Consider the following 18,678-nt stretch of genomic DNA (forward strand, 5'->3'; position numbering starts at 1 on the left):
TACGAGGCCGTAGAGTGTCCCATTTGTCTTTTAAGCGCTATGAAGTGTGCTCGCGAGCGCCTCCTTTGTGCCCTCGATGCGCAAGTCATCCGCATTGATGCAGACTCCACCTAAGTCACCTACCCAGGAATCCTTGCAAACGCCTAATCACAGAACGGATGGGAGAAGTGTCGTGGATGTCAGACATTTACGTAACATGACGGATACATTCTTGTGTTTTGATCAAATTCAAAATTTATTTATTAATTAGTTACTTATTCACATTATTGCTTATTTATTTTCTATTAAGCCAGCTATTCAAGAATATTTTTTTTAGTGCAGTGCATTTTCTTAATTAAGGTAATAAGCCATGTTTTATTGTAGATTTGTACAGTTGTCTCTGGGCTCTGTAAAGCTCTGTATTATAGAGAAATATTAAATAACCACATATATGCATATTAAGAAGTATATACAGAAGAATAGTGTATACAAATAAAAAATATACAAAAGCAGTTGCATTCACGTCATGACAAATGAATGTATTACAAACATACGTATCTATTGCATAATGCTCGGGTGTCATATCAACATATGAAATACAGAACGATAAAACTGGCAGCTCCGTCCCAAATAACTACAACGGGACAACAAGTGTGATCGACGTCACGCGGCACTGCGCAGACTGATCAGATATTTACAAAACACAGTACCGCGAGAGTGATTAGAAAGCACCGCTTGCTCCTTCAGGTGTGATGACCTCAAAGTCTCTCCTAAAATGCACTTCCATGTACCCTTGTGGACTCGTGCCTAGTGCCCTATAGGTCTGCACTTCCTGACGTCAGCAAGTGGGGACTCAAGAGGAGGTCCACAAGACCGGAGTGCACCATTTGGGACAGGGCCTCACACTCTATGTGAAAGACTTGGAAACATCTCAGCCTCGTGACACCTGTCGCCATGGTGAATTGTAATATCGGAGCTCCATTGATAATGGCTTTTCTTAGTTGTGGTGCAAGCGCTTCACTCAAGGTAAGACTACCCAGAGTTTATAGCACTAACTCAAATCAGCTGTTCTGAAACCAAAAACTCAATGGCTGCATCCAAATACCCCCACTTGGGGTCTTGGTCACTTGAGAGCGCGTACACGAATACGAAGTAAGAGCGCAAGTCTGTCCAACGTCTCAAAACGCCGAAGTGCAGTGCCCTAAACGCACACTAAACCCACACTATCATTAATAACGCTTCCGAGCGGTATTCAGGGCTAAGTGTTTCCCATCATGCATCACGTTCTTGATATATTACTCGGGTCTCACATGTTGCGGAAAGCTTTACGGTGTAAGTACAAGAAAAATTATTTATTTATTCTATGTTTGGCTAACGTGTGTTTTTCCTTTGTTCTTTCTTTTTTGGGGTACAGCTGCATTGATACAATAAAAATAAAGCACTATACAAATAAATCTGACTTGACTATGGAATTAATTAGATGTCAGATAAAATTTCGTAGTAAAACGTAGGTTGCACATTGGTGTTTATATATTTTGTAAAAATGCTTTTAATCATATACTTACAAACTCCACGTTAATTAATGTGACATGTTTGCACATACTAAGTTTGTCCCATCGAGTGGAAATGCTAAATGCTCACTTGAGATCCTCACAACCACTAGACCACCTGGACCAAAAACAGGAAATGCGTCATGAAAGTATTCAAGTGCAAAGACCGCAAATGGGGTATTTGGACGCAGCCAAAGTGTTGCATTTCGGTTTTAAGCAACTCAGAGTTCAGATTGTTGGTTGAACCTACTCATTGAAATGCCCCCCTGAACTGCCTTCTGCCTGTTATGAATTTATTTAGAAATAGTGTAAACCTAAAACTCAATTGACAAAATGTAGTTATCAGTGCACAAAAAGAAGTTCAGCCTACTTTACAACAAAAAGTTCTGAATGAGGCAAGCCTGGGAACAGTTTTGTGTAATGGTTGTCAGTTAAGAGTAGTTTATATGAATCAGTAAAGTGACTCATACATCAACACTGGAATTATCTGTTATATAAAAAATCATAATGCAGATTACAGTTTTGCTGCATTTGCCCTCCTCAATTCTACTTAGTCATATGTTTATTTCTAATGGTAAGTAAATAAATGTAATTGTTAAAAGTGTTTATTGGCTGTACACACACAACTGTAAAATTCTTCCACGGTTTAGTGTGCATTAAACGGTTACAAAGCAATGTGTATTTAAATAGAATGCATCACTTCTTCAGATACTGGTAACAGCTGATCTGAAATACATACTCTCACAGCCCACCTTCACAAGAAATACCAAACTATATTTAGATACTGTGGTAAGTCACTGTTTCCGTGGAAAAAAATGAGCTTCTGAAAGATAAACGTTGTCACTGTTTTCTCGTACAGATTTCTTCCAATCTGAGTTTTATGTGAATTAATCATTCTGCTTAAAAAAGGAAAATGTAACAACATTTTTTCATAGTTGTGTGAAAAAAGATTGCGAGTTTCTGCAATCTTTCATTTAAGAGATTACGGAATGCTTGTAGCTCAGTGGTAAGGGCATTGCAACGTTGTGGGTTCGTGCCCAGGGGATTGCAAATACCTATGTAAAATGTATAGGATAAAGCAATGTAAATCGCTTTGGATTAAAGCGTCTGCCAAGTGCCTAAATTTAAATGTAAGGAAAACCCCCAAACAGAATTCCCATGAAAGTATTTGTTCATGGTTCTTTTCGTTTTTCATTGAATGACTATCATAAGCAATACAAGTAGTGTAACGAGGTATATTAAACAAAAAATAAATAAATAACAAAAAATAAATCAAATATACAATTTTGCTAGGGGAATAAGCAAAGTTATACAAGCAGATACGTGCCTGTAGTAAACTTTCGCTACGTCATATAGGGGAGGGTTAGTTTTTACACACCTAACCAATCACACACTAGTACAGGTAACAGAGGATCACACGGAAGGGCGTTTAGTTTCAACCTTCTGGATTAACCTGACGGAAGAGTAGCACGGGTTTTTCAGGGCCTAGTAAATACACATCTCTTTCAAAGTTAAAAACGATTTTAAAGGAACTCTTATCTTGCATTAAGCGTGTTCAGAATTTCAGAGTGGATATGTTGACCTTCGCCTTTGTGTTCCTCTCAATTGCAGCCACGGGTAAGCTTAACGTAACATGTTTTCAACGTGTTGCTTGTACATTTCGGACATTTTTATATATTCTTAATTATTCATTTTTATGTATTCATAATATTTGTAAAATGTAATCCAATGACCAAATGGTGTACCATTGTGCACATTTATATTTAAATGTTAAATGTGTCGTCCATTCCGTGACATCATCTTTTGAATCGATTCTCTTAAATTAATGTTTTGGAAACGATTCACTCGTTGAAATTGGATTATGCGAACACATCGGCGAAATGACTCGTTCTTTAAATCGATTCAATTGAGACCCGCTATATATTAAACATTAAATATGTTATCTACTTAGTTACGAGTTTTGCATCTAGCAACGTAATTTATGAGAGAGAGATGTTACAGGCCTCAGTGGTTTTCACCTCTGGAACCTGTATTTCCACGTTTGCCCATCCCCCATCCGAAACCCAAGCGCAACCAGGAAGCACAGTTAACAATAGTTTATTTAAGTAGACTAAAGTCTAGGATTATTGTTTTAGAAAGTACAACAATCTTAGTCACTTGGGCTGTGAAATAAATATAATTAGACTCGAATATCTATTTTAGGCTATAGCCCACATCTCACGCTGCCCGATAAATAGCTGGAGGTGCGTCATGTGTCATTCAGTGTGTTTGAGTATCGTGTTTGCTTATCGGTCATCCTTCAATTCACACATGAAAACACTTTCAGAATTACAGAAAATGTTCATCGCTAATAACTTGATGTTAGAAGGAAGCAACAGACATTGATTATATGAATCAAGCAAATGGCTTGGACTACATGAAATATGACAATAGCAATGTTACATCCATTACTTTTTTGCGAAAGAAGGTTAAGAGCTTCAAAATGTTTAGCGACATAGCTGATGGAAATGCCATTTTCGATAAAATTCCTCAAATGTCGACACAATCCTTTTTTATTTGTTTATTTAAGCGCATCACATACACTTGGATAAATAAAAAATCGCAAAAATTATTTGGATTTTTTTTTTGTTGAGAAAAGGGTTCTTTAAAGTAATAAATGTTGTGGCACATGACAAAATTAGACTATACACGTAGCATGCCCGTTCGTGATGTTGCTCTCGTTAAAGCAGTGATTCTCTGTAAAAGGTCCCTCGAGGGTGTGGATAAGAAAAATATTGTCTTGGAAATTTGGAGCTCAACAAAAATTTGGGGCACTGAAATTCCAAAGCTGAGGCGGGTTGGCTATGACGACACATCAAAAATAACAAACATGACACCTGTAAATAGAAATGTTGCAAGTGCAATTTAATAGTAAATAATTTGATCTCAAACAATTTAGGAAGATAAAGTGGTTGGCTCCAAAAGCTCTAATAGAATTTTAGAAATCTTGCTTGAGAATAAGCCCCAGTTAAGATAATGCAGACCAAAAAAGTCTAGAAACATCAATAAAATGTTTTAGGTCAAAGCTGCATATGTAGAAGAAAGCAAAACCGATTTGATGTTCTTGATCGATTTGATGTTGTTGAACTCTGAAAAAAGGCGGAATAACTCTTTTGCTAAAAAAATATATAAAACTATTTTTATTCGAATGTGCGTTCTAGCCGCGTCAGACTGTGACTGCATCAAAGCGTTTAAAGACTGCAATATGCAAAGACTGAACACTTCAACGTATTACTCCTTTATCGTATTATTTAAAATGTATTGCATAAAGGACAAATGAGTTGCCCTCTTTTTTAAATTAACTTTTATTTTTAGATTAATAGTTTTATTGTTAATTGTTGTTAAGGTTAAAATGTTTGCTTTTGTCATTTTTGAAGTTATTTGTTATGTTGCTTTATAAGATTAATTACATTTTAGTTATATCAGTTCAGAATAAACAGAAACGTTTTAAAATTAAATATTTAGATTTTCTCATCCTTTTAAAAACATTTGGGAAGCAAAAGACCTATGAATTTGCGAAATAAGCAAAACTAGGTATATGGAAAGTTTTAAGTGTTTTTAGTGCTATAACAAACATTATGCGAAATTCTTTTTTTTAAGGTGTGACGTCATTACGCACACCATTTTATAACTGGACTAAAACAGCCCGGAGACAGCAAATTTAAACATTTTTGGCACACATTTGCTTTGTCTATAGCAGCGAAAAAACTCGATGCTATACCTATGCTCACGGCAAATGTAAGCTTTATTTTATAACAGAACATGATTTTGCTTTAGAAATAATCATATAAATGCAATATGTTTTTATCTTAAGTAACTAGCTTGTTTAGTGTGACTGTTTGAATACTAGGCCTAAACCAATTTTTTTGCTCTAGATTAAATCTTTACGTATGTATGCATGTATGTTTTCTGATCCTTTCTTTTGACTAGGTTTTTATATTTAAAAAAAAATGTAACTGGTCTATGAAGCCACAATAGCGATACAGTATAAACTTATGCGTATATATATTTGTATTATGTGTATGTTAGTGTTTATTTGTGACAACTTAAGTAGTTTGGTGTGTTACTGATCTAAGTTTAAAAAAATTCTTTCTACAGGCTTGTGTCAGTTTTGGGTTGATGTTGTTAATCCTGCAATAAAGGTGAAAGAGAATGAAGGCAAGTTGCTGTTTTTCTGTCCAATATATGAAAGAATTTGGCTTCCTTAGTTTTTAACTACAAGAATAATCATTTTTGTTTTGGTTCATAAAATGAGGATCAATCTGAAATCTTGATGTATTAGAGAACCTTTTTAATGGGCAACAAATCTGTTTTAGATGATCTTCACTCAATGATTGTATGTGTTGATATGGAAAAACTGAAGGGTTACAAATCGGATTCAGCCTACTAACTGTGTTTTTATTTTAGGGGTGGACATGCAATGTAAATACTCTGCTTCGTTTGGATCAGCCCCCAGAGTAGAATGGAAGTTCAAAGATATTAAAGGCTCTCAGTCATTCGTCTACTTTGATGGCAAGCCGACTGGTAAGAATTAGAAATGTACAGCTGTGATAAGCTCTTATCTGGTTTATTGTTGTGTCCTTCCAATGATATGCGCTGTACATCTTTTTCATTTCATTAGATAAATACAATGGTCGTATCACTGTGTATGAAGGAGGACTGAGGCTTAACAAGGTGACACGAGCAGACACAGGAGACTATGACTGTGAGGTGTTTGGCAACAGTGGGTATGCTGAGAAGACCGTCAAGCTTACTGTTCTTGGTAAATTTGAATCATAAACTTTCTTGCTTCCAGTTAGTGTTTGATGCTTGCACTAACAAAAAAGTGTTGCAGCTCTAATATTATTGGAAAACATTTTAGATAGTACTGCAGCTTTAAGGATGACTTTATTTATATCAGGGGTCTTCAACGTTTTTTCGGGGCAAGGACGACTTAGATGAGAGATGCATGGACCCCCTTATACTTAATGAAAACACCCCTATTTTCACAGCAATGTTCTGTTAAGATATTACATTAGCACTATTATGTAATTGTTGCACAAAGGCTTAATACTTTTCTGTGAATTATTTTTGTTTTTAATATAGATTGCTTGATTATTTTAATGGATTTGCAGCATCAAACATTTTAATTTTACTGTGAGATGAACAATTAAACATTTATTTGAACCTTAGTTTTTATTAAGACTTCAATGAGATGACTTACCCTGCAATGGCATAAAGACTATTCTAGTGCATGTAGAGGTTGTCTCTGAATGTGAAAGAAATTAGTGCGGATAAAATGCATCTTGTTGTTACCTCCGGTCGTTTTATCGAGTGTCATTAGTTTTTTTGTCTTCTGCTTCTCTGTGTTGCAGAACACACCGCTATTTTATAATTCTGGGCTCCGTTGTCTTTCTCTTGGATCAACGTTTCTTCCATTGCTTGCTTCTGCTGCCTGAATGGATTTTTTTGTCTGCATGCACACAGGTTAAAATTGCAATGTGTGGGAGCTTCAATTAGTCTGTGCGGCCGTGCACGTGAAGTGCTACAGACAACAATTTATATTTGTAATAATTAATAATATTTTAATAGTTCTGAACCCATGCTTAACATTTTTAACAAAAAGTTACCTGTGAGTAAATTAGTGGATCCCTTGCTGTTCCACCGCGGACCCCGCAGGGTTCTAACATTTGAGAGAAGTGGCCCTGGTGCCAGCCCTTAATTTGATAGCACCAGAGTCATAGGGTATCCCTAGAGAATCCCTTAAACTTAATTGAAATGTATTTAATACATTAATAGATCAATTAGAAATTAATACGAATCATTGTTTATGATGAATTATTTTTATTGTATATGTAAACTCTCTTTCAACACTTTACCATATTTAAAGCTTTTTTTACTGTCTTACTTTATTTGTTGTGAACAACTATAAGAGTACACAGTTTGACAGTGAGTGTTTTTGGGCTGTCCTTTGTTGTTTGATAAATATTATAAACAGAGATTTTTATTTATGCTGCTGCCCCTTTAATATACTGGAACACGCATGTGTTTTCTTTCCCAACTGCTTGGTCACGAAACTGAATACCTTTACAAGGCATGAAAGAGAACTCCGTTTAGTATTTTGTGCTCTTGATTCTCTGGGCGTGTGCATATCTCAAACAACCCGCGACACCTGAAGGCTTTTAGTAATTATTCTTCATGAAAGCAACATTTATATACGTTTGGATTCTATTAATAGCGACTTACAAATAAATAGTATTTACCGTGATGTATAACGTTTTGTATGCTTTGCAGTATTTTTAGAGAGCTTTATACAATAGTTAAGTTTAAACACATGTTTCCTTCATTAGCTTCACATGTAAGCAATACTTGCAACACATTTCGTTATGTTTGCTGTTTTGTACCTTAGCCGGGGAAATTCTTGTATTCTGTATATTTATTTAAGTTGCAAGATTGAGAGCTTCACTCGTCTGCTCTTTCGGTCATTCGCATCTTTTACCGGCAACTTGCGTCTTTGGGGGCGGGGCACTGACAGATGAAAGAATGGTTGAAGGAGGGGAGGCAAAAATGAGTGCCTGTATGCACCGCTTGCGCAATATAACATTTCTGCGAATTACATATATAATACGCAAAAATATACATTTTTCAGTTTTGGCAGTCGCAACGGTGTGACCATTATGAAATGCTAGTCGCACTGGCAGAAAAAGTAGTCACAAAATGCGACCATTTAGTCGCAGTTTAGACTCCTGCCCCGGTTGAATACTTCTGAATTAGATGGTTTAGTGCAGGGTTCCTCAAATCTTACCCTTGAGGGCCGGAGCACTGCAGAGTTTAGCTCCAACCCTGATCAAACTTGCATACCTGTGATTTTTCTAGTGATACTGAACAGCTTGATTAGCTTGCTCAGGTGTGTTTGATCAGGGCTGGAGCTAAACTCTGCAGTGCTCCGGCCCTCCAGGGTAAGATTTGAGGAACCCTGGTTTAGTGTATTCGTGAATTAAGCAAAGCGTGTTCATAATGATGTTGGGCTGCACAACTTATGGTTTCAATAATTTACGCAATAGACACTAAGCAGCCTTGTAAATTTCCTTTGTTCTTTACAGTGCCTCCTACCAAGCCTGTATCCAGAATTCCTCAATCAGTAACAACCGGAAGTAATGCCCTGCTGACCTGTGTCGATCTGGTCGGCTCCCCCCCACCCACCTATAAATGGTACAAAAACGGTTCTCCTCTCCCTGAGGACCCTAGCAAATTCCCCAATTTTAAGAACCTCACATACAAGATGAACACGTTCAATGGTAACCTGGTGAGTGAGTGGAATGTTTCTGGAACAACATAATCATACTTAATGTCAATTCAAGAATGTAACTGGTCTATTAACATAATTTAGATTGAAACAGTTTTGTGCATTTAGTGTTAGAGATTGTACTACATTGTTCTTCTTAATGTTTTAATTATTTTTCATCTGCTTGTCAGGTAAATTTAGTCAGGTAAATTGTTAAATGCTTTGTTTTTGTATCTGATCAGGAGTTCCCAAGTATATCTAAGATGGATATTGGTTCATATTACTGTGAGGCTGTTAATAGTGAAGGTGCCATGCGAGGTGATGCAGTACAAATGGATGTCCGTAAGTAACGCTATCATAAAAATGCACTAGTTACACAGTCTTACCATTGCAGGAATTCAGAAAGGACAAAAATAAAGATCTGACTATAAATAAATTATTCTCTCAATGAATATTGTTTATCTAAATCAACTACCCAGGCCTAAATGACTGTCTGTCATTTGTCTAATGGATGTTTTGTTATTTTTATATTAGGTGATGTAAATGTTGGTGGTATTGTTGCTGGTGTTATTGTGGCTTTGCTGGCAGTAGGGTTGCTCCTCTTTGGACTCTGGTATGCCAACAAAAAAGGATTTCTCCCAAGTAAGTTTGGTGTGTGTGTAAAAGAGCGAGAGAGAGAGAGAGAATAAGAACGAGAACATTTTCAAATATTTATCCAAACAGATCTGACTTATTTGTGTTTTTTCATTGTCTTTACAGAAGTAGCTGAAAGGTAAGAGGTTTTGTTTATTTGGCACACATTTACACTACTTGTCCCAACATGGTCTGGTTATTCCAGCAATGTCTCTGATGATAAATAAAATACCTTGCCATGCAATTACATACTTTTGTGTTTTCAGTGTTTTTTTTTATTGGTTATTGCACATAGCATGGTCAATACACGGATGGCTTACTCCGTTTAGGGGTAATAAAATCAAGGCCAAGGGTTGAGTCCAACTGAACATATTTGATCAATTAGAAGGTCATTGTATGGTGTAGCATTAAAATAATTTCCCTTGAAACTGACAATTAAAATTCAGTGACACGCAGTTCACTGTCAGATTCATAAATCTATTACGTGGATTAATTTTTTTTATTAAATGTAATGACATAAATTATCTCTCACAGCAAGCCGAAAACAGCTGTCTATACACACCCACGAACAGAAGATCTGGATGATGGGGATGTAAGTACATCTTAAAATTCTCTTGCATAATAAGCAATCAAATTAATTTTCCTATCTGAAAAATCTCTTCTTGCATTCTAATCTGTTATTAGAATAGTGGTGCTGGTACAAATGTCACATTTATTTAGTAATTATTTTGTTCTGTTTTAGGGGGAATTCAGACAGAAATCATCATTTGTTGTGTAGCCTTTTCTACTCTTGTTGGAGCATGAAGATTTATTGCTTAGATTAAGTTTTTTTGCTTTGGATGTCATTTTCAACTCTGCCTACTAAACACGTGAGCTAAAATATCCAAAAGCTGGGTAAATGTATGTAAGAGTTAGCACAAGCTTGCAGTTTTTTTATTGTATTTGAACCATGTTTCCAGAAGTTGAAAGCAAGTGATGAAGATAATTTATTAAAGTCAGATAATGTGATTAGACCTCAAATATTCATTATATGCTGTTCAGATATGTATGGATTTATGTGAGTGAGCCCCACTCTATTTTACATGACAAGGTTGTTTCCCAAAACCAAAATGAAGGAACTGCAAATAATCCCAATTTTCCTTCAAATAAGTTTGGTGTACTTTATATGATTTGTTGTTTGTTTACTCTTCTGGTAATTTCAGAAATGCCGGTGTGTTTGTGTGTGTGTATTTTTTTAATGTTTTATACTTACTACTTGAAATGTAAATACACTCTCCTTTTTAATGGGATTTTAGATAAAGCTTCGCTGAACAGATATGCCTTTCTACTGTAAATTACTCTTCTGAGAACAAATACATCACGTTGATAGAATGTTTTCTACATGTTTGATTGTAGTTTTAATGTATGACTTGATCATATTCTTCAAATAAATGGTAACAACTGAAATGTTTGTTGTCAGAGTGTGAAAGTTGTAAATTACATCTGTCAACTTTACATCAAAATCTGTTTCTCTGTTAAAGGGGTCATATGACACGGCTAAAATTAATATGATCCCATGTAATGCAATGTGTATACACGATTTAATGTTCAAAAGCACTGTATTTTCCACATACCTTGCGTGTTTGTATCTCCAACCCCAATCAAACACACCAGGACCATCTAATCAAGATGAATAGGGTTGCTTGATAATTACAGACAGGTGTGCTGAAGCAGGGTTGGCGCTGCAGTTTGCAGGATGGTAGCTCACCACGAACAGGGTTGGAGATCCCTACTGTAGTACAGTCGTGGCCAAAAGTTTTGAGAATTACAAAAATATTTGTTTTCAAAAAGTTTGCTGCTAAACTGCTTTTAGATCTTTGTTTCAGTTGTTTCTGTGATGTACTGAAATATAATTACAAGCACTTCATACGATTTAAAGGCTTTTATCGACAATTACATGACATTTATGCAAAGAGTCAGTATTTGCAGTGTTGGCCCTTCTTTTTCAGGACCTCTGCAATTAGACTGGGCATGCTCTCAATCAACTTCTGGGCCAAATCCTGACTGATAGCAACCCATTCTTTCATAATAACTTCTTGGAGTGGGTTTTGTTTGTCCACCCGCCTCTTGAGGATTGACCACAAATTCTCAATGGGATTAAGATCTGGGGAGTTTCCAGGCCATGGACCCAAAATTTCAACATTCTGGTCCCCGAGCAACTTAGTTATCACTTTTGCCTTATGGCACGGTGCTCCATCTTGCTGGAAAATGCATTGTTCTTCACCAAACTGTTGTTGGATTGTTGGAAGAAGTTGCTGTTGGGGGGTGTTTTGGTACAATTCTTTATTCATGGCTGTGTTTTTGGGCAGAATTGTGAGTGAGCCCACTCCCTTGGATGAGAAGTAGCCCCACACATGAATGGTGTTAGGATGCTTTACTGTTGGCATGACACAGGACTGATGGTAGCGCTCACCTTTTCTTCTCCGGACAAGCCTTTTTCCAGATGCCCCAAACAATCGGAAAGGGGTTTCATCGGAGAATATGACTTTGCCCCAGTCCTCAGCAGTCCATTCACTATACTTTCTGCAGAAGATCAATCTGTCCCTGATGTTTTTTTGGAGAGAAGTGGCTTCTTTGCTGTCCTTCTTGACACCAGGCCTTCTTCCAAAAATCTTCGCCTCACTGTGCGTGCAGATGCGCTCACACCTGCCTGCTGCCATTCCTGAGCAAGCTCTGCACTGGTGGCACTCCGATCCCGCAGCTGAATCCTCTTTAGGAGACGATCCTGACGCTTGCTTGACTTTCTTGGACGCCCTGAAGCCTTCTTTACAAGAATTGAACCTCTTTCCTTGAAGTTCTTGATGAACCTATAAATTGTTGATTTAGGTGCAATCTTAGTAGCCACAATATCCTTGCCTGTGAAGCCATTTTTGATGCACCGCAATGATGGCTGCACGCGTTTCTTTGCAGGTCACCATGGTTAACAATGGAAGAACAATGATTTCAAGCATCACCCTCCTTTTAACATGTCAAGTCTGCCATTCTAACCCAATCAGCCTGATATAATGATCTCCAGCCTTGTGCTTGTCAACATTCTCACCTGGGTTAACAAGATGATTACTGAAATGACCTCAGCAGGTCCTTTAATGACAGCAATGAAATGCAGTGTAACGGTTTTTTGGGGATTAAGATAAATTTTCATGGCAAAAAAGGATTATGCAATTCATCTGATCACTCTTCATAACATTCTGGAGCATATGCAAATTACTATTATAAAAACTTAAGCAGCAACTTTTCCAATTTCAAATATTTATGTAATTCTCAAAACTTTTGGCCACGACTGTACATGACATAAATAATCAAAGACTTCAACACAATGTAGAGGATTTAAAGCAGATATTTATTGACAGAGATGAACTAACATTATGTTTAGGCTTGACATTATATTCTTATCTTACCAAGTTTAGCAGGTATATTATAATATAATATATACATATATAAAATATATGTTATATTATTCAAATCTAAATCTGAATCTAGGAAAACGTGTAAATATGTGCAATACATTTGTATTTGCCAATGTATTTTGTAAATGGGCGGTTAACACGTTCATGACTATTTTCTTCCGCAGACAGATTTGCGAATTTTGTCCACGAGTGCAAATCTCAACATTCAACTTAAGTTTTTATTTTACAAGTTTTCACATTGGGGCTGCGAGTATACATTTAAGTGTTCAGGTATGCTTACTTTACAAGTTCACAAATTGAAAACAACATGCGCTCTAGTTTTGCTACTGATTTACCTTCATAGTTTTACCTCAAAACGCAGAACTATGCCTAGCCCTTAAGAAATGGAACGTTGCCAATACGTCCTCAGAACGTGTTCATAAAGTAATGTCAAGATGATCAAACGGAGACGAACTGACGACGTTGTCACTGTGTTAGCTGGCTAGTGATTGGGACATCTGATTAGGACAATTAGGTGTATTTGATGAAAGTTCAGTTTCAACTGTGAAAGAGCGCGAGTTAAATAGCTGAATGTTTAATGCTTTATCATAGAAATGTTATGAAATTCATTTTAAAATTCAATGAAATCGGCCAGACATGTTCATCGGTCCTTTTGAAGTGACGTCATGTCACATCAATTACCACGATGGACAGCACCTTGCTTGACCTGGACCTGAGAGAAATAATCAGTGGAAGAAAATGGAGGAAACTTATTCAGCTTCAAATACAGTTCAAAACCCGCCACAGGATCAAGAGCACCCGTGGCTTTCTTGTAGTGGAATTAATAAGTATAGTCGTATAAGATGAAGTGTGTTCTTTGTCTCCCACTTACCAAGGAAATATCTGACTATCTTGACTCTAACTATTTTGAAAATCAGCTTCTGCTGAAGTTGAACTAGAGGTTTTAGCGTCTTGAGTGGAATGTTGCATATTAGAATAGGCATGTCTTGTAGTTTGATAAAAGTGCAAGAGTTATATACAGTTAAATACAATCAGTTCTACAGCAGGATGAAACATTGCATTAATTCACTTCATATTGTGGAAGATTAAATGCTTGAACAAGAATCTCTATAGTTTTACAGTTACATTTACTTTTACTGAAGTAAAATTCTAATGTGGTACTTTTTTACTTTTACTAGTATGTTTCTGTCCAGATACTTGTACTTTCACTTGAGCAACATTTTTGAGTACTTTTTACACCTCTGCATGAGTTTAGCACTCATAATGTAATTTGAACTCAAAACTTTTAAGATGCACATATGTAGATCAATAAAGTCAAGAATGTTTGTTTGAGACAAACAACTTTTTGGACCTCAGTATTTCTAGAATCCTGTGTGCGGCCCTGATAGCAAGATTTTGCATAGTAGTGCTTCAGGTGACCCAAATCCTGGCTCATAGTTCTTTCCTGGCTTCTGTTCCTCTCTCTCTCGTCCTGCAGTATCCTGTAAAAATATAGTTCTGCAGTTCAGTGTGTTACTGATCTGAGGTTTGAATCTTTCTCGTTCTGTCTACAGGCTTGAATGCTTTTCCAATTGATGCTGGTAATCCTGTGCTGAAGGTGAAAGAGAAATGAATGTATGTTGCTTTTTTTGTTTCTGAAATGCAAATAGATGCTATCCAAATGGAAATACTGTACGTGGTGCCTTCTTAGTATTTGCATTGAAGAACCCTCATTTGTGTAGTGGTTCAGACAAAGAAGATATATCTGAAATCTTGATGTAGTGGAGAATCTTTTGGGTTTGCTTTTAGGGGTAGACATGAAATGTTCCTACTCTGCTGACTTTGGACCATCAGCCAGAGTAGAATGAAACTCCTAAGATATTTAAGGCTTTCAGGCATTCATCTACTTTAATGGTAAGCCAACTGGTTTGAATAAAAACATGTTGCTATTAGCTCTTTACTTTTATTATTTTGCCATAGCAAAGGCAAACCTTGTCCTTTTATCAGCTTGATATACAGATCTTATCTCTGTGTATGATGGTGGATTGAGGTTTTTCAAGGTGAATTAAGTAGACAGAGGAGACTATGACTGTAAGGTGTAGTGCAACAATGGTTATGCTGAGAAGACCATCAAGCTTATGGTTCTTGGTAAATTTAATTCAGAAACTTCCATTTAGTGTTTGATGCACACAAACACATCAAAACATCACAGAGCTTCTGTAATGAGAAAACATCTCAGTTACTTTGAGTTAAATTAAATTGTAATGTGTGAATTATGGTCAAAACATGATTGCTTAAAAATGATGGCTAATTTAGCGGTCAGCACACCTATGGTTTTGAGTAATTAATGCACTTTTTCCACTGTTCTCTGCAGTGCCTCCTAGCAAACCTGCATCCAGAATGTCCTGCTGAACTGCGTTGACCTTGTCGGTTCCCCTCAACCACCTATAAATGGTATAAGATACCATTCTAAGATGGATATTGATTCATATTTCTGTGAGGCTGTTAACAGTGAAGGTGCTCGTGGTGATGCAGTACAAATGGATATCTGTAAGTAAGGCTGTGTTGAAATGCACTAGTAGCCTACTGTTACCGAACAATATAAATAAATTATGTATAACGGTTCCTGAATGTTTTCTCCTTGAGTAGAAAAACCACGCTTCAACTGATGCCTTCAATGTCTTCTTTATTTTAATGTCTTTCTCTCTTGCATCAGGACAATCAACATCACAAACATCAAATGTACACCGTGAAAATAAACCAAAATTACAATCAAATTCGTGATGAAGTGATTTTGCCATGACGTTGTTCAATATAGCTTATTAAACTGAACAAATATACAGATAAACCAGATATATGCAAACATACCGTGTGCCTTCCAATCAGGATTCAGGAGACATTAGGAGACATATTTTGATCAACAATCTTCTCAATTTTACACCTCTCAATTCGTGTGCGACACCTCGTGTTTCTCATTTTTTTGGTGTTCACGAAAAAAATCAAATCACATGACCAGTACGTCTTATGGCACTCATTTTCTCCAATAGGTGTCACAATTGCCAAACTATCATGCAAATCAAATATACTCCCAAATAAGTATTCAAGTATTGCATAATATATAAAACAAACCAACAACAACAAAAACTTTCAAAAAGGTGACACAGATATTCAGCAAGAAACTACACTATCTGCGACAGCTACATTATGTCTCTTCTATAAACATATTTTTTATACACCTCTAAACAGCTGTCATTTGTCTAATGGATGTTTTGATTGAGTTTAAAGTTATTTTTATATAAGGTGTTACGTTAGCTGATATAAATCTTGGTGGCATTGTTCCTAGTGTTATTGTGGCTTTGCTGGCAAAAGGGTCGCTCCCCTTTGGACTCTGGTATATATTGTGGAATATGGTCTGTTTGTGTGTGTAAGAGTGATGGATTGAGACTATTTCAATTTTATTCAAAGTCACCTGACTTATTTGTGATTTTTGTTCATTTTCTACTCCGAAACAACTGAAAAGAGGCTTTGTTTATTCGGCACACATTTATACAACTAAAATAATATAAAAAAACAAATATTGACAAACATTAATTCTATGCCTTACAATGGCTGAATTTTGTTGGTTCAAGAGTTGGGAGCCTATTTCTATTCCATTAAAATCGCTGGGAACGTTACTAATCTTAGATTGATGAGAAAGTTTATAACATAATAAAACTACATTCATTCTTTCTAACAGCAAGCCCTGTAACGTCTGTTGGCGGCAGTGTCCTTGTGCTCCGCCAGAGGGCTCTCATTTCATTGTTCACTATATTACCCAGAAACCATTGCCCGGACATATTTACTATTGGTCATTATTATCTGTGTGTAGCAGGGTTGTACAAAGTTCAGCATGGAATTGAGAATGAACCCTAAATTCCAATTCAGTTCTTGAATTTGAATCGAGATTGCAAACAGGAAGCTGAATTGCAATTCAAATTCAAATGGAAGGAAGTAGAATTGGAATTCCATTAAATTCAAGGAATTTAATGATGCATAATTAAGATGTATTTAACAATGAGGCTTTTCAGTATATATTACATATGATAACAACATTAATTTTATACAGATATTAGTGGATTGACTTTATGTACACAATACTTTATTGAAGGAAATAGGGCTATTTTTTAACACTAATTAACATTAAAAACATACTCTAAAACACAAATCATAAAAATTGTTATAACTTTCAAATTGTGGAAAATAATAGGATAGCACTTCATTTCCCAGAATACCTTGCTGTATCAAAGTCTTCAAAAATGATTGATCAAACATTTGAGGAACTGTTGACCATTAGATGCAACAACATTACCCTGTAAAGTACTTTAATAAATGATAATTGGGAAGTGGCGAAGTGATCTGGAACTGAAATGCGGTTGGCAGACCTGGAACACCTTCATAGGGGTTTTTAGTTTGTCAACTAATCAGATTGAAGCATTCAACAGCCCCTAGGTATAATACAGTGTAGTATATTGCAGTTTTACTTTTCTAATCATGCACTGCACTGTTTACTGTCATAAGTTATTAACTTTGACAATTAGACAAACTTTACGCTTTCATTTTACTATCTACTAGCGTACTCCAAGTATCTCCGGCGTCTTGGTGTAGAATAACATGATTAAAATGATTAACAAAACCGTATACATGAGCTGTAAGGTCTACTTACTTAATTTTTAACCTTATCTTTAAGAGGCATCTTTCTGACAGTGCTGCTGACCTGCTGCTTCAGCAAATTCCCCAAGACTAAAACCATCCTATAGGCCTATCATATCTACCAATCAGCAACTGGTTGTCAGTCGAGATTTGACGTGTGACCAATCATTTTAAAGACATAGCTAATCATTTAAATTTATTGTAATGTTGGGTTATTAACACTTCAAATCTCAAAAAACGGTTTAGTTTTGTGTTGATTATGGTGTGTATGTCCAGGTTTATTTTACATGACAGTGCACTGCAACATTAAAACCTATGGAAAATGTTTCTCATTCAGAAAATATTCTTCCATTCCCTTTTTATATAAACATGTGCTGTACATTATATTGTATTATATTTTACTTTAATTCTAAAATGTTAAAAACTTTAAACACTGCCTTATGTTCTATCCTTGTCTAACATTATGTATATCTATATTTTAGTTTTTAATTCTTCACTTTTTTCCTTTTCCTATACCTACCTTCCTTTCAGCTTAGTTATATTATTTTTATTACCACAGTCTGCAGCGTTTTCCAGATTTCATTTCACTGCTGGTTCTATGCCCATATAAGTATATGTGTGACAAATAAAATCTGGAATCTTGAAATAGCTTTTCTCTGCCATTTTATGGGAGTTTTGAACAAATTTTAGGTCAGGCTTCATTGAACTGAGATGAGTGTTGTAAATATTATTTTCCTCCAATAAATGAAAACTACTAAATTTGATTCAAGTGATCCAATCAGGGTAAAGGATCCAAACTCAACGAATGCTGAAAGTCTGAATTTGGGTCTGCTCAGTGCAATTTAATGTTGTTGTTGAACACACTTCAGTGATGGTTTGTGACACTTCAGTCACGCTTACTTAGAGCAACACTACATCAGCATCAAAAGATGTATGCTACACATGTCCATAAAATGTTTATGAATTGTTTTCAAAACTGTTTTTATTTTTAATTTTGCATTGAAAATTCCAAATTCCCTTGCATTGATACATTCCAGAAAATATTTCACGCCTTTATGAATGACTATTCCTCAATAAAAGCATCATAGAAAATGTTCCC

General features: G+C 36.0%; 1 protein-coding gene across 1 annotated transcript; it reads left to right on the forward strand.

Annotated features, from left to right (window-relative positions):
- Positions 1 to 2,940: 2,940 nt before the first annotated feature.
- Positions 2,941 to 10,911, forward strand: f11r.1 (F11 receptor, tandem duplicate 1). Its single transcript, XM_056746775.1, has 10 exons — positions 2,941 to 3,146; positions 5,667 to 5,726; positions 5,976 to 6,092; positions 6,190 to 6,330; positions 8,651 to 8,853; positions 9,075 to 9,174; positions 9,367 to 9,474; positions 9,592 to 9,604; positions 10,000 to 10,057; positions 10,208 to 10,911. Exons 1-10 carry the CDS (start codon positions 3,104 to 3,106, stop codon positions 10,241 to 10,243), a joined length of 879 nt encoding a protein of 292 aa, XP_056602753.1. The 5' UTR covers positions 2,941 to 3,103; the 3' UTR covers positions 10,244 to 10,911.
- The last annotated feature ends 7,767 nt before the right edge of the window (positions 10,912 to 18,678 follow it).

The sequence above is a fragment of the Triplophysa dalaica genome, chromosome 4 (genome assembly GCF_015846415.1).
Source record: "Triplophysa dalaica isolate WHDGS20190420 chromosome 4, ASM1584641v1, whole genome shotgun sequence".
NCBI lineage: Eukaryota > Metazoa > Chordata > Actinopteri > Cypriniformes > Nemacheilidae > Triplophysa > Triplophysa dalaica.